General features: G+C 39.0%; 2 protein-coding genes across 2 annotated transcripts in view; one reads left to right on the forward strand and one right to left on the reverse strand.

Moving 5' to 3' along the window:
- The first annotated feature begins 5518 nt into the window (after positions 1 to 5518).
- LOC118333911 (fibroblast growth factor 4-like) lies at positions 5519 to 9831 on the forward strand. The gene is made up of 3 exons (XM_035669731.1): positions 5519 to 5804; positions 7835 to 7938; positions 9655 to 9831. The coding sequence occupies exons 1-3, from the start codon at positions 5519 to 5521 to the stop codon at positions 9829 to 9831; spliced, it is 567 nt and encodes a 188-aa protein (XP_035525624.1).
- Positions 9832 to 10896: 1065 nt separating this feature from the next.
- immt (inner membrane protein, mitochondrial (mitofilin)) overlaps positions 10897 to 13838 on the reverse strand; it is a gene marked incomplete in the record, with an annotated part of 4886 nt that continues 1944 nt past the window's right edge. Inside the window, 2 exon segments of the mRNA XM_035669647.1 lie at positions 10897 to 11967; positions 12890 to 13019. Of these exon segments, the coding sequence (XP_035525540.1) occupies positions 11360 to 11967; positions 12890 to 13019 (738 nt within the window).

A 13838-nucleotide genomic window follows, 5' to 3' on the forward strand; every position in this document is an offset into this window, starting at 1 on the left:
CCGTACAGTTGACAGGTAAACTAACGTATTGATAATTTCGTCGTTAAACAGTTTTGCTGGCTGAGCCAACAGGCTGACAGTTCTCATAAAATTACTACTTTATTCTCGTAATATTATATTATTATATTATTATATTATATTATTTTTTTTCTCGTAATTTCCAAAAAAAATAAAATTATTTTTGGCCCTAATACTCCGTCGTAGTGATGTTATGGTAGGGGGATGACTGATAATAATCTGGTCACAGTCACAGGGTCAGATCAAAGGACCATTTGTGACCTCAAGACCTCAACCTTTCATGTGTGATTTACAGCAGTATGTAAATAGGATAACAGATGTGTTTTTGTTTGGATGATGTACTGAAAGGCATATAAGGGAGAGCATTCTGGAAGTCGAGAAAGAACATCAATGCCGTGGTCTTCTCTCCATGCTGCATGAGTAGATCCTTAATGCATAATTGCTGTACAATGATAATTTGCTGGCTTCTTTGTGTGTGAGCCTGCTGATGATTTGTTCTAATGTAGAGGGTACTACCCTACTGTCTACTGGCACTGTCTACCTCTCCCACTTGGCACTCCCCTTGTGTCTGTACTGCTTTGTGTATGTCTCTTTTGTGCCTATATGTGTTAAGTATTGTTTCTGGCATCAATTAAAAAATAAATAAAATGAATGAATAAAAATCCAACATGAACATTTTGACCATTTATTTCTGTCTACATTTTTGATCAGACTGTAGTCTGGCAAAGACAGATAAGCAGAAGCATCTGTCTTGTTTAAGTCTGTGTAAATAAATACACTAACATCTGGAATATACATGTGGGCCCTTGCTTGAGTAGTGGTGAGCCATAGGGCCCCACTTGCCAAATGTGATAAGGGTACTGAGTTGCAGCCACACAGGAGGTGGTGAATGAGAAAATCTAGTAATAAATTTCACGAAAAGCTGTCTGGGAACCCAGATTATAAGGATTTTCTAGACCACAATTTCTCTCACATGGCTTGGGGGAAACTCTGTCGACAGGGTCTGATGTCAGAGAAAATGCTGATAAACTGTTACCCACGTCACAACTACTATGGGGATTTCTCCCGGTGAGGGGACTAGTCCTTTGCATGTGTACACACATGATCTATTATTGCCTCTGTCTCTCCTCTCTTTCTGAGCCCTGCAAAGAGCCCTCCATGAGCAGTGCTCTGACGCACCACATGTCACATGATATCAACCCTCCGCTGCTGCTGGATTATGTGCAGACCAGATAAGCTGCCATTTGTTGGTATGAATCACATTGTTTGCAATGTGTCTTTATGCTTGAACTACTTGTATGCTTCCCAGCAGCAGCAGCAGCAGCAGCAGCAGCAGCAGCGGAACTAACATAGAGGAGTAAGGGCTTTCTGACTGTAGGAAACAGTGTATCATGAATAAAATATAAATGATAAAAAACTGTGCTCCATTGAAATAACAATATTCTAAAATGTTCCTTATTCCAAAATACCCTGTGCTATTTATTACAATATAACTTGTTCTCTTCTAGGCGTCAAAAGCAGCCTCAGATATCTACTTTCAACGCCCATAAATCTAAATATGCCTTCATTACACTGCTGCATTGTATGCTTCCCAGGCCATTAAAATACCAAATAATAATAATAAATGGGCAGAGCAGGGAAATACCAACATGTAGCTGGATGTACCAGACTTTGAGCTGAATCTTTTAGTAGTGTATGAAAGCAGCAGACAACTAAAGAAGCTGTAGTAACACTGTGCCTAAATTGACTGGATTTATACACCACCTTTCAAGAGCCATGCCATGCAAGGTGCCAACTGCTCATCAGAAATGGAAACTAATCCCAATCCCACATGGCACAGCATCAGGAGCAATTTGGGGTTCAGTATCTTGGACACTGGAGTGGAAGGTTGAACTGCCAACCTTCTGATTAATGGCTCTATCTGCTGAGCCGTAGCACAGTAAAGAAATCCACTAAAACGTTTTTTTGTCTTTTCTATCTTTTATTCTAAGACACTGTTTTATTGCTTCTCCACAAAGTAATTCTAAAATCACACAGATGTCTTACAAGCAAAACAATAGCAAAACTTAGCTGAAGTGAGCTGAAAATGTTGAATACCATTGCTAATACAGTAACCAAGAATGGGCACCAATACCAAAACATTACTTCTTTGATACCTTATTTCAGAGACATGTTTTATGACATGTTTCTGCAAACTTAAACTTTTTTCCAGTTAACAAAAAAAAAGACAAAACAAAAAACATCTCAACAAAACCAAAACAAAGCAATAACCATAAGAGAGCGTATAGCACCTCAAAGATTAATGCGAAGAAAATGTAAATGGTTAACTTTCTTGAATGGCATTATCAGCAATCACTGTGAAATACTCGGTGGCTGGGCAGTGAGGAGTGCAGCACTGGGCACCTCTTCAACTGTGAACTGTTACGACTAACAGGTGAACCCAATTGCAGAACACAAGACTCAGTGAAGAGATGACCAATACAGGACTTCAATGCAAAGTATGGGAAATAGAGGATGAGAGGAAGAGACATGGTGGAGGGTTAGGGGAAAATAGAGGATGGCTGAACTGAGGAGGGTAGAGAGTGAAGGCTGAGTGGCAGGCATAAATTAATTAATGGTAACTAATAAATAATTCTGCTTTACCTACGACCCAAAGGTAGTTTTAAATCAGTACCTATCAAGTTATAGTTAATGCTAAGAATACCCAGTGTTACATTGTGAACAGGCTGGCAGGAGTGCAGATAATGATCTTGAAGCATAGGAAAACAACCTTTAGTTTTAAACAAAAAACATGAGATACGAGATGAGATACACTAATGTGGCAAATGAAAGCTGCTCGAGTCACTGGTGAGGCTGGAATTGGCAAGGTGGAGGAGATTAAAGCGGAGAGAAGATGTGAAAAGAAAATGACCACATGCAAGGGCGAACAATTTACCCAGTTAAAAGAAACTGGGAAGCAGTAACAAGAAATTATTTAAGTTGATAGATAGAGTTACTAAAAGAAAACAACACAAAAATGTTGAACAATATAAGTCTGTCTTTGCTCATACATCTCATTAAGAAACTTGGTTCTCATTCACACTGCCTCTGGGGTCCACTGATACACTGAAATCTTCTGCTGATTTTTCCTGAGCTTCTACTTGGAGGCACAGCTGCAGTCTTTGATATCCAGTTTAGAGCCTTATCTAATATTACAAAGTAGTAGTATTTCATTTCCACGATAAACTTGGCATTTGACCCGAGGTGCCTGACATCACCCTGTTCCAATACTGCACACCAGCAGAAAAAAACGTGTAAATAAAAGAGGAAGTGTGAAGGTGTATCCTATGTTTAATTGTGGGCATAGATCATATCTCTATAATGAGATGAATCTTGGTTGCTTGGCTGTGGTGTGTCAGGATCATCAATGTCTGAGTTTAATGGCAAATGGACCTGTACTTGTATAGCGCCTTTCTAGTCTTTCAACCACTCAAAGAGCTTTTACACTACATGCCACATTCACATAGTGATGGCAAAGCCCATCACAAACAAAACTAACTCATTCACATCACAGCATCGGGGGCAATTTGGGGTACAGTATCTTGCTCAAGGACACTTTGACATGCAGCGGGAAGAGGCAGGGATCGCATTGCCAAACTTCTGATTAGTTGATGCCCCACTCCACCTCCTGAGCCACAGCCTATTCTATATAAATTATGTGAAGAATGCAACAAGCTGTGACTGTTGCACTGATACCGTGCCTCCTGAACTTGAATTTCAGGATGCCAGAAGCAAGCTCAATGGCCACATAAGCTGAATAGAGCTTTTAGTTAAAGCACCTCTGTCTGGTAGTTATGTGGCCATTATCCCTCTAGGGCTTCATCAGTTGTCGCAACAGAGGATAAGCTGATCTTCCAGTAGCTGTGCAAAATCTGTGTTGCAAAATGCTCTGGAATCAAGCCAACTACCAGGGTGACCTCAAGGAGGATGGGTCATTATATCATAACACCAAGGTTCTAATGCTGTTTGGTGGCAGACTTTGGTGCCAGTTCTATTGAATTGTATGGAAGATGCATGTAGACAGTGCTAATTTTGTCTGCAGTCTGTTCATGTAGAATGGTCCCAATGTGTTCATAAGGTTTGGTTAGCAAAGAATAGAAACGATCAAACTGACATGCAAATATCAGTGATAATCAGAATCAGCAATACTTTATTGATTATATATTAATACTTTGACCTTAAAATGTTTTAGATAAGCCTACCTCTACTTGTCCTCATGATGGTCTGAAATTCCATAACAAAATACAGAACCAACCTAGGAGAAGAATAATGAAGCTGATCTTATACAGAATTCCGAAAAACTCAATGGGGTTTGTAGGGAGCAGCTATTGAATTAATATCACTGCTGACCAACAAAAAACGTGTGTCTCCACAATATAACCGCTATATTTTAATTCAATTCAATTCAGTTTTATTTGTATAGCACCAGTTCATAACAGAAGTTATCTGGTAGTTATATGAAATAATAAAACTACAACCTTGTTTTAAGCTTTGTGACAATAAAAGATTATTCAGTTGTTCATCAAGTCCATCTTCCTGAAAAAGTAGGGAGATTTCTTCTGCTTCAACATCATCAGGGATCACTGCATACACTATTTCTTAGGCTATAGCTCAGACTGTGGTCTAAAAACTACAAGTAGCCTACAGATGGATCTAACAAAATATAAAGATTTCTGTTACTTCCAGTACTGTATATTCTTTCAAGGCTGCTGGAAATATTAAAAGTTTCATTACACATTTTTCTAAGTTTCATTTAAACATTTAATATACACACATACAATGAAACTTGAATATATGGAATGGAAGTTAGTGTATATATATTGTATAATATTATTCTGTGTGTCACTATGAGTGAGTTAGTACGCAATCTATTAGCAGTCCTTGTAAGTAATGAAGATATAATTAACACCCAGTTTGAAATGGTCGGTGAATGATACTTCTAGAGCAAAGGTGCTCTATGTCTTTCTATCAAATCTTTTAAATAAAGCCAGTTAATTACTCACTACTCTGTATTTATGTGTACTTGCGTGTTCCTCTTTGTTTTCTGTCACTATGTGTTTTATGTATTTCTCAGTTTGTGTGCTTCTACAGCATCTGTGACTCACAGACAAACAAGACAGCAGGTGGTGTGTGATGTAATATGGGGCACATATAAGTCTGCTGTCTGTCTGCTGGATCTACCTGAGGAGGAAGCAAAACTGGGGAACAAGAGACCAATCATTGGCAAACGGGACCCCTAATGGGTTCACTTTTTAGAGATGTTTAAATATGCATACTGACATTTTTGTCTGGGCTTTAAAAACAAAAGTTGAGGCATTTTCTTCATGTTATTTCTCTAGAGAGACTGAAGCTGGTATTTTTTTAATGACCATTTCTGTTCCTACTAAGTGAACATTCCATTGGCCTTATAAATTCACAATAGTTGTGTACCTCTTTGATTCCTGGGATTGGCGGGCATAGGATGTCATCGTCAAGGTCCAGGCTCCCTCTGCTTCTGTATGGGGTCCTCCTGTGCAGCTTCTTTGCTCCTCTCCCAGTCATCAGCAATAAGAGACAACCCATACGTAACGCAGTGGTTTGGGCCAGTGGCAGCTCCTGGGACAAGAGGGAGGTGATGGCTAAAGATGGAGAATACCTGCTGGGGATAAAGAGACTAAGAAGGCTTTACTGTAATGTGGGCATCGGCTTCCACATTCAGGTCTTACCAAATGGGAAGATCACAGGTGTGCATAATGAAAACAGATACAGTAAGTATTTTGCAAATTCCTGTTCAACTGCATGTAAAGTGTCCATATTGATAGTTTCTCGAAAAAACTCTGTTTGCTTAAACTGCTAGAAATCCAAAGTCCCTTTCTGTCAGTAGACTAGGCTGATGTAAATGATATGCATTTATCTTCCTGATGTAGTTTATCATGATGCCTTGCAGTTTGTAACTTGTATGAGCGCCTGTACACATCAGTGTAACTTATATGGAATGGTTCAATGTTTTTTACTGTGTTTGAAGAGAAAAACCCATATGTTAAATTTTGTTATTGCAAAAGCGCTACTGAGTAAATTACAGCAGTACATATCCATTGTCTTAAAATATATTACTCCAGTAGCCATAACATTAGATCATTGGAGAAAATTCTCATGGTCCCAACCACCCAAACAGAGCTGGGTAAACCTGCAATCATTCTTTGGCCGCCGATCTTGTATGTTTTCTCTTTGAGCTAACATTTTATAATAATGGTATAAATCATATACTTAAGTAACACTTATGAATGAATTTGTACATTAATTGATTCCAGTTACACAAAAGTTTATTTCAGGACAATGCATTTCAGCCTATCTGATGAACTGAGAGAACAATAAAGTGTGACCATGCATGAAAATAGACAAAGAATTTCATGAGCATAAAATGAAAATGAGAATTCTACAGGTTGAGTTGGATATGGATTTGGAAGAGAAAGCTATATTAAAAAAGATAAAGTAATGACACAATGAATAGTATCCATGGTGAACATGATATGTTTATCATGTGTAAAAAGTAATTGTTTTGTAATTTAGAAATTTTAATTTTAATCACCACAAACTATATTTTAAATCATGTTGTTTGTGTGAAAATATGTTTAACTTCGCCACCGCAGTAATGATTGCTTGAGAGTGCAGCACATAAATCAACTGCCAGATTTGTCTATAGACAATGTCCATTTAAATGTCTTTGTACGTGGGGCTGCAGAAAGCACGCAACCTTCGACAAGAAGGCATCAGGAGAACAGGTCAGGTTCCAACCATAAAAAAAACTTTCTGTGTACTTCCCAAAATTATCAGAGAAATAGTGCAATGTTTACACTTTCTTCTGCAAATTTTTCTGTATGTGTGAGCAACAGTTTAAATGGCTGACAAATAAATATCCTTTAAAGACAAATATAAATATGCATAGATTCACACAGGAAGTGCATCACCTATGCAATCTGAGACTAATGACTATATTTAGTATGTGCAAGAAAAGCCTCACAGACTCTGTTAGAGTTGTTAACTCAAAATCTGCTGTGGAAACTCTTGAGACATGTGGCTACACATCACAGAATCAAATGTTTTGATTCTAAATATATACAATTTATTTAAAAAATTACAAAAATAACACTCATTTGACATGTAAACTATCAGATTTAGACTGAATCAAACTGTACCAAACATCTGATAGAACTCCTTATAGTTTTTGAGATACAGGAATTTCTGTATCATATTATATTTAGTCATTAGTCTCCAGTGGTTACTCATTTTATCCCATAGCAATACATTATAAAATGTCACTTGCACAATGGAAATACTGGACCAAGGAAAAAACAGCAGATAATTATTTTCTTTTTAAATCTATAATGTAACAGTACATAATATGTGTGTATCAAAAAATATTAAGGTCTGAAATTCCTAACCTGTTGTTCTAGAGCCCTTTTCCTGAAAAATAAAAAAGCAATCCCTTCGGATGACAACGACTAAAAAAGGATATTGAGATATCCTTGTGCTGTAGCCTCTTACTTTGACTGATTTGAAAGTTTTTAATGGATTTGTGCTTAGCTCAGCTGGTACTTTAAGTGCTGTAAAGTAAATTATAATATTCTGTAGTGGAAATAAATTATTCAGGTGCTTTCCCACTTTTCCTGTTCGAATATTTTTGGGACTATAAAGCACTTCAGGTGATTATAGTAAAGCGGTATTGGCGTTCCCTTTATAATTTTCCGTTTTTAATTGTATTCTATTTATTGCTGATCATTCTCATGTTTTATCGCAGGTCTTCTAGAAATTTCCCCAGTGGAGAGAGGAGTGGTGACTCTGTTTGGGGTGAGAAGTGGTCTTTTTATTGCCATGAGCGACAAAGGGAAACTCTATGGTTCGGTAAGAACTGATCAGGGCTTGCCAATTTGATGAAGATGTGTGAATTTTTGCACAGTTGTTTGTCCAGAAAAAAACACAACCAGTATATTGATAATGGTGTGAGGTCATCTCCATGCTGGAATGTATCAGGTGAGGGTCACTGGTTTCTACACAATTATTTTGATAAACCCTCATTGTTTTCAAGTGGGTAATTAAAAAATGAAAGGAAGTTAACCGATAAAGTCCATTAATTAACTCCACCGACAACCCCCAAAAAATCTTTTTCTATATGCACACTGCTGGCGCTAATCCAGTTTTATGATCCTGAACTCATAATTATGAGATATTTCCTTGTAATTATGATGACATGATCCAAGAACTGAAATATACTATTAGAAGTAAACAATAAACAATTTATAACCATTCATTTAATTTAACAATTAACTTAGAAACAACCTATAATTAAATCATTTAGAACAATCAGTAAACTTACATACAGAAACTTGAAAATGTGATTTTAACACAACTACTGATATCCAGATGAGGTGAATACACTCTGTCTGCTGCTTCTGTCTGATTTAATTAATTAATGTCACAGTTAATTGTAGGTCTTTTACTTTTGGCCATAAGCCATAGGTATAATGTTGGATTTGGTGATCAGCTCTAGTTAGAGTCGTTTGAATACTGAGGCCAACTCTGCCATAAGCTAAGCACCAGTTAGTCATCCAACAGTTAGTCATCATCTAACAGCAGTCCTGCATGTACAAAGGTAGGTGGTTCAGTTGGGTGGGGGGAGTTAGGTTGACCTTAGGCTGGAGCTCCTCCCATATCTCTGTGGGGGAGTCCGCCATGCCACTGAGTTTCCCTCCTATATTGGCATACAATATAGTATTATGAGGTCAGCTCCTGAGCCTGATGACGTACAGCTAGGATGTCTATGCCAAGCCATTCTTTGAAACTAGAGATTATTTTACAGCTCGGTAAATAAAATATTCTGCCTCTCCCAAGCTTTGCAAATAAAATTCACAAAAAAAGAGGATCCCATCCTGAAGTACATCTCAAGTTTTCAAAATCATACAGCCAACAGAAATCAAAATAAATACATACCAAATGATTTAGTTTTAACAAAAAAACTAAACAAAAACTGTGAGACAAGGAAGGAAGTTTTTGTCATGGTGGCAGCAAAACAGATCACAAAAATATCTACTATATACTGATATTTGTACATGTGTAAAATAATCTGCAAATATATGCACTCAAAACAACTGAACTGAGTAACCTTTTTTAATGCATAAAAACGTATATATATAGATAGATATAGGCCTAACACGTAAAGTTTTCTGCCTTTAAATGTGAAGCTTTGGCGACCCCTAGTGTGGGTCCTGACTGCCCTAAAGAGTAGACCGCGCTGTTTTATCTACCACAGGGATATACACGAGGCCACTTTTGTGGCAATTTGGGGGCGACATGATCAGTACCTGAATGAACAAGAACGGCATCCGGCATTTTGTTGCTTTGCACACCTTAAAGATCATGTCTAACTATTTTAAACCTCTAGTGTGAATTAGGACTCTTGTCTGTCACGAGCAAAAGTGGAAGTAGCTTGACACATTTTACAAACACCCACAAAATCCAAATAGTGGAAAACAGGCATTTCTCACATTTAAGAGAAGAGAAAGAATGATTAGTAGTGACTTGATAAATTACTGTTTTCTGTTCACCCTTTCCTATCCACAGGGCCACTACAATGACGAATGCAAGTTCAAGGAGAATCTCCTGGCCAACAACTACAATGCCTATGAATCAGCTGCCTACCCTGGCATGTACATTGGCCTCAGCAAGACTGGAAAAACTAAGAGAGGCAACCGGGTCACACCCACCATGACCATGACACACTTTCTTCCCAGGATATGACGTTTAGGAACAAAACTCTCAGTACTACAGAACAAAGCTTCTGTTCGGTCAGATTCTACTGTTGGACTACTCACGTTCTTCTTCTACAGCTATCACAATGGACCAAAGAAACTCGGAAACCATTGGAAATGTTCTTGCCCAATTACAAGCTAACCAGCACTGGAGAAGCAATGTTTGCATAAACTGTTTACTATGCACTAACCAGAACGAACATTAATGTATGATCAGAATGGCTGTGAATGAAGACTCCAATAAACAAACTTGCAAAATACATAGCAGTATCAGTGTTAACACACAGTAAAACACATCAGTAAAGTCGGAAAATGTCTTCTTCCACAAGCACAGGCTCTCATTTATTTTGTCTTTGATTCATTCACTCATTTCATGAGTCACATGTGGGGTCGTGGAGGGGAGATGCAGCACATGCACAAATAAACTGAAGTTGCGTCTGAATTCAATCAGTGGCACACATTTTCTCCGTTTCTCATTGTGTGTGCATGTGTGTGTGTGTAGGTGTGAGGCAGGCACCAAAAAGAAAAGAGAAGGAAGAAAGCATGAATGCAAGAAAGGTAGTCAACTTTAGATATTAGTGCGACTCTTTCTGTTGATACCTTGATGGATAGATGGATGAATAAGAGCCCCACCTAAAACATTAAACCTTGCTTCGTTTGGTGGTGGTGTAAGTTTCCAGCCATGTGCCAAATAATGATGTTGAGTATTGCTCATTAGCCATCACACTAGTATCACTATAGCAGATTCCTGCAATGTACAGATTTTCTTAACAGTGAACATGCAGACCCTTGGACCCCATCCAGAGTTTGGCAACACAATATCAAGATACAGGGGTTACGATTCAATATACTGGGAATTAAAAAATAACCACAACTTATTTTTTTTTTTTAACATCTGTCTTTGTCCTTCTGTCGTTACCTCTGTCCTGTCATTACCTTGCCACCCACCTAGAGGGGTCTGTCCAAGGTTTCTGCCTCTTAAAAGAGGCATATTTTGTTATTTACCTACTTATAACAGATGTGAGGGAGGAATGAAGAAATCCAACAGACAACATTCTTATTCATGATTTATTGTAACGTGCAGTATTGACAAAAATAAAATGCAGCATGACAAATTCTTTTATCAATGTTAGTACTGATTTCCCATAACACTTGGGAAAATAGGAATAAATACCTAAAACAAATTTGTGGGGCTGAATTGACAAGACTAGATCAAGTGGGTGCATCAATCATATTTTACAAATAATTGTCCGCAGTGACTTTAAGGAAAATTAATTTATGTTGCGTCTTAACATCCATCACTTGATTAACTTCACTTAACTTAATGGAATATGACACTGAAAAGTGGGTATCTGAGTATTGAACACTCCGCCCTAGTTGTTGTGAATCCAAACTGACTACAGCTGCCTTCCCACAAAGATGTAAGCTACAGCTTCTACAGTGGGAGACTACTGGATACTCTAGATTTTCAGTGTATTGTTCCTTTAAGGACTGCCAGGGTAAATGAGAGTGGCAGCCTATGGAGCCTGGGTGGTTCCTAACCCCACAGCATTAGCATATGCAGACAGCAAACTGACTACCTGCCTGGTTTCCAGTGTGAGTCTGGCTTCAGTCAGCCAGTCCTCCACCACTCTCCTGGCCTCTCCTCTCAACTGGTTCACCAGTTTAGCTGCTAACTCCAGATCCCCATGCTCTAAGCAGTAGCTTGCATATGACAGAAGCTTGAATGGGTCTAAATCCTCACTGCACAGCTGGGCAGGTGGTGCTTCCTGTTTCTCCTCAAACAGCAGGGCAGCTTGAAGGTAGGACAAGAAATACTGGTACAAGGAGTTGTGAGATTCGTCAATAAGGGCGACCCGGCGTGCGAGTGATCGTAGGGAGTTGAAGCGAGCACGGAGAGAGGCCTCGCTGTACACACCGCGTTGCAGGGATTCCTCTGGAAGAGCTGATGATAGAGCCAAGGCAAAGTCGCTGTCATGGCAGCTGTCTCGCACGGCCTGAGCAGCACCCTCTAGAGGCACGGTGGGGATGTCAGCGTTAGCCGTCTTTAAAGTGTAGTTGAGAGCCTCCACAGAGAGCCAGAGCTGGTGAGCTTTACGGGCCTCCTCCTCCGCTACCACATGGCCTGCATTCAAGAGACAAGAAGGTGTTTAAGTGATGTGGTTTAATGAAACACGAAGAACATCAAAATGTTTTCAAAGCTCCTATTATACCTTTAGATACTTCAACATTTTAACCCAAAGAACAACAAAGCCATAGAAGGTAAATGGACTGTACTTGTATAGCGCTTCTGACCACTCAAAGCACTTTTACACTACATGCCACATTCGCCTTTACTCACACATTCACACAGCGATGGCTCTACCTCAGAGCCACAGCTGCCCTCTAGACAGCATGCACACAGTGTATTTAAAGTCGGGATATGGTGCATTATATTTGTGACAACACTAAGGTTGGGCACTCAGACATGCATATCATAGCTATCTGCATTTCGTCCATCGCCAGTTAGTTCTTTTTTTTGGCTGTTTTGTCATTTAATTTTCCCTCTCTTCCCACTCTTTTTAATAAACAATTTTAGCTTTCCAGAACATTTTCCAAGACTTTTTCTAGACAATACAGGACAGTACTTGCTCACAGACAGTCATATAATTTACCAGTAGGTGTAGTATTGACACATTTAACCCTAGTTTTACGTCTCCTTGTTTAATGATGCAGCGTTTCATTCAGGTGGGTACTTATGAGACACTCACATTGGTGGCATGTTTGGCTGTTCTCACCCAAGCCAGCTGCAGTCTCAGTGGAGTGGTCTCCAGCAAACTGACTGCACTTTACTACAGTTTGTAAAACTTGAGATTGTAAAATATGATGCACTGTTGAACATTAAACCACAAAACAGCACAGGAGAGAGCACATGTTGTCACCAGAAGTCAGATTGGCTGCAGTTACGTTTTCAACATGTATGGGTCTGACAATATCAAATGGTCTCAGTATTTCTAGCCTTTTTTCAGAAAGTGGTGTGTATATGTGTATGTCTATGTGTATCTTACTGTCTATGGCCTCCTCCATTCCCTTCAGTCTTGCGTAGGCAGTGTTCATATCCAGAGTGAAGTTATCCAGTTGTTCCTGGCTCAGCTGACGGTAGCGGGTGTCCTGTTCCAGCATCTTACTGCTCAGGACCTGAACACAACACACAGCAGAACTTTGAAAGGATTGCTTGCAGCTAGAGAGTCAGAGACATGCACCACGAAAAGCGAGTAGAGTGGATGTGTGGATGTTGCAGACACCAAGGCCCTGTTTAGACCAGGCATTAATAAATGCATCTTGACTGATCAGCTGAATGTCCATTACGACTGTCCACTTGGCTGTTCAATAAAAACATTGAAAAATGTGTTACTTGTTTTTTTCAGTTTAGCTTCTAAATCAATCTAAGTCGCACGTTTACCTGCACTGTCAGCAGTTAGGATTTCATTACTATATAAGCAGGACACACACTTTTACTTTCTCAATCACAGGTGATGAAGAAAGTAATTAATGACAGAGAGAGTAAAAGTGTGCTTCCTACTCGCACCACAGTGCGTCTCCCCTGCTGGGCCTTGTGAGCCACTCACAGTGCAGGGCAGTAGAGGAGGTTGTACCACAGTCACTTGTGATCCAATCTCACTCCCCTGCTCTACATGCAAATAAACACATACATCATTGCTGTTTGAAAAGATGAAATGTGTGGTTTTTAACCAATAGATTGAGAAAGAAAAAACTTGTTTTTCAGCGTTTCGTAAGGTTTCTTCTCCCTCACCAACTCTCAAGATTGTGTGATTTTTCAGTTCTTTTGAGATAATAGTCATCAGCTGATGTCTGCACTCACAAGGCCAATAAACAAAAAATGCCTTCAGACATGTAGGGGTATTCTTCCATAATCTGGAGAGTTGCTAGTTCTCTGAAGAATTACAAACCCAGTGTGATGAATCAAATTCCTTTACTCATGCAGCATGGAGGGAA

The sequence above is a fragment of the Morone saxatilis genome, unplaced genomic scaffold, assembly GCF_004916995.1.
Source record: "Morone saxatilis isolate NCDOM2014 unplaced genomic scaffold, NCSU_SB_2.0 Contig22, whole genome shotgun sequence".
In the NCBI taxonomy this organism is placed as follows: Eukaryota; Metazoa; Chordata; class Actinopteri; family Moronidae; genus Morone; species Morone saxatilis.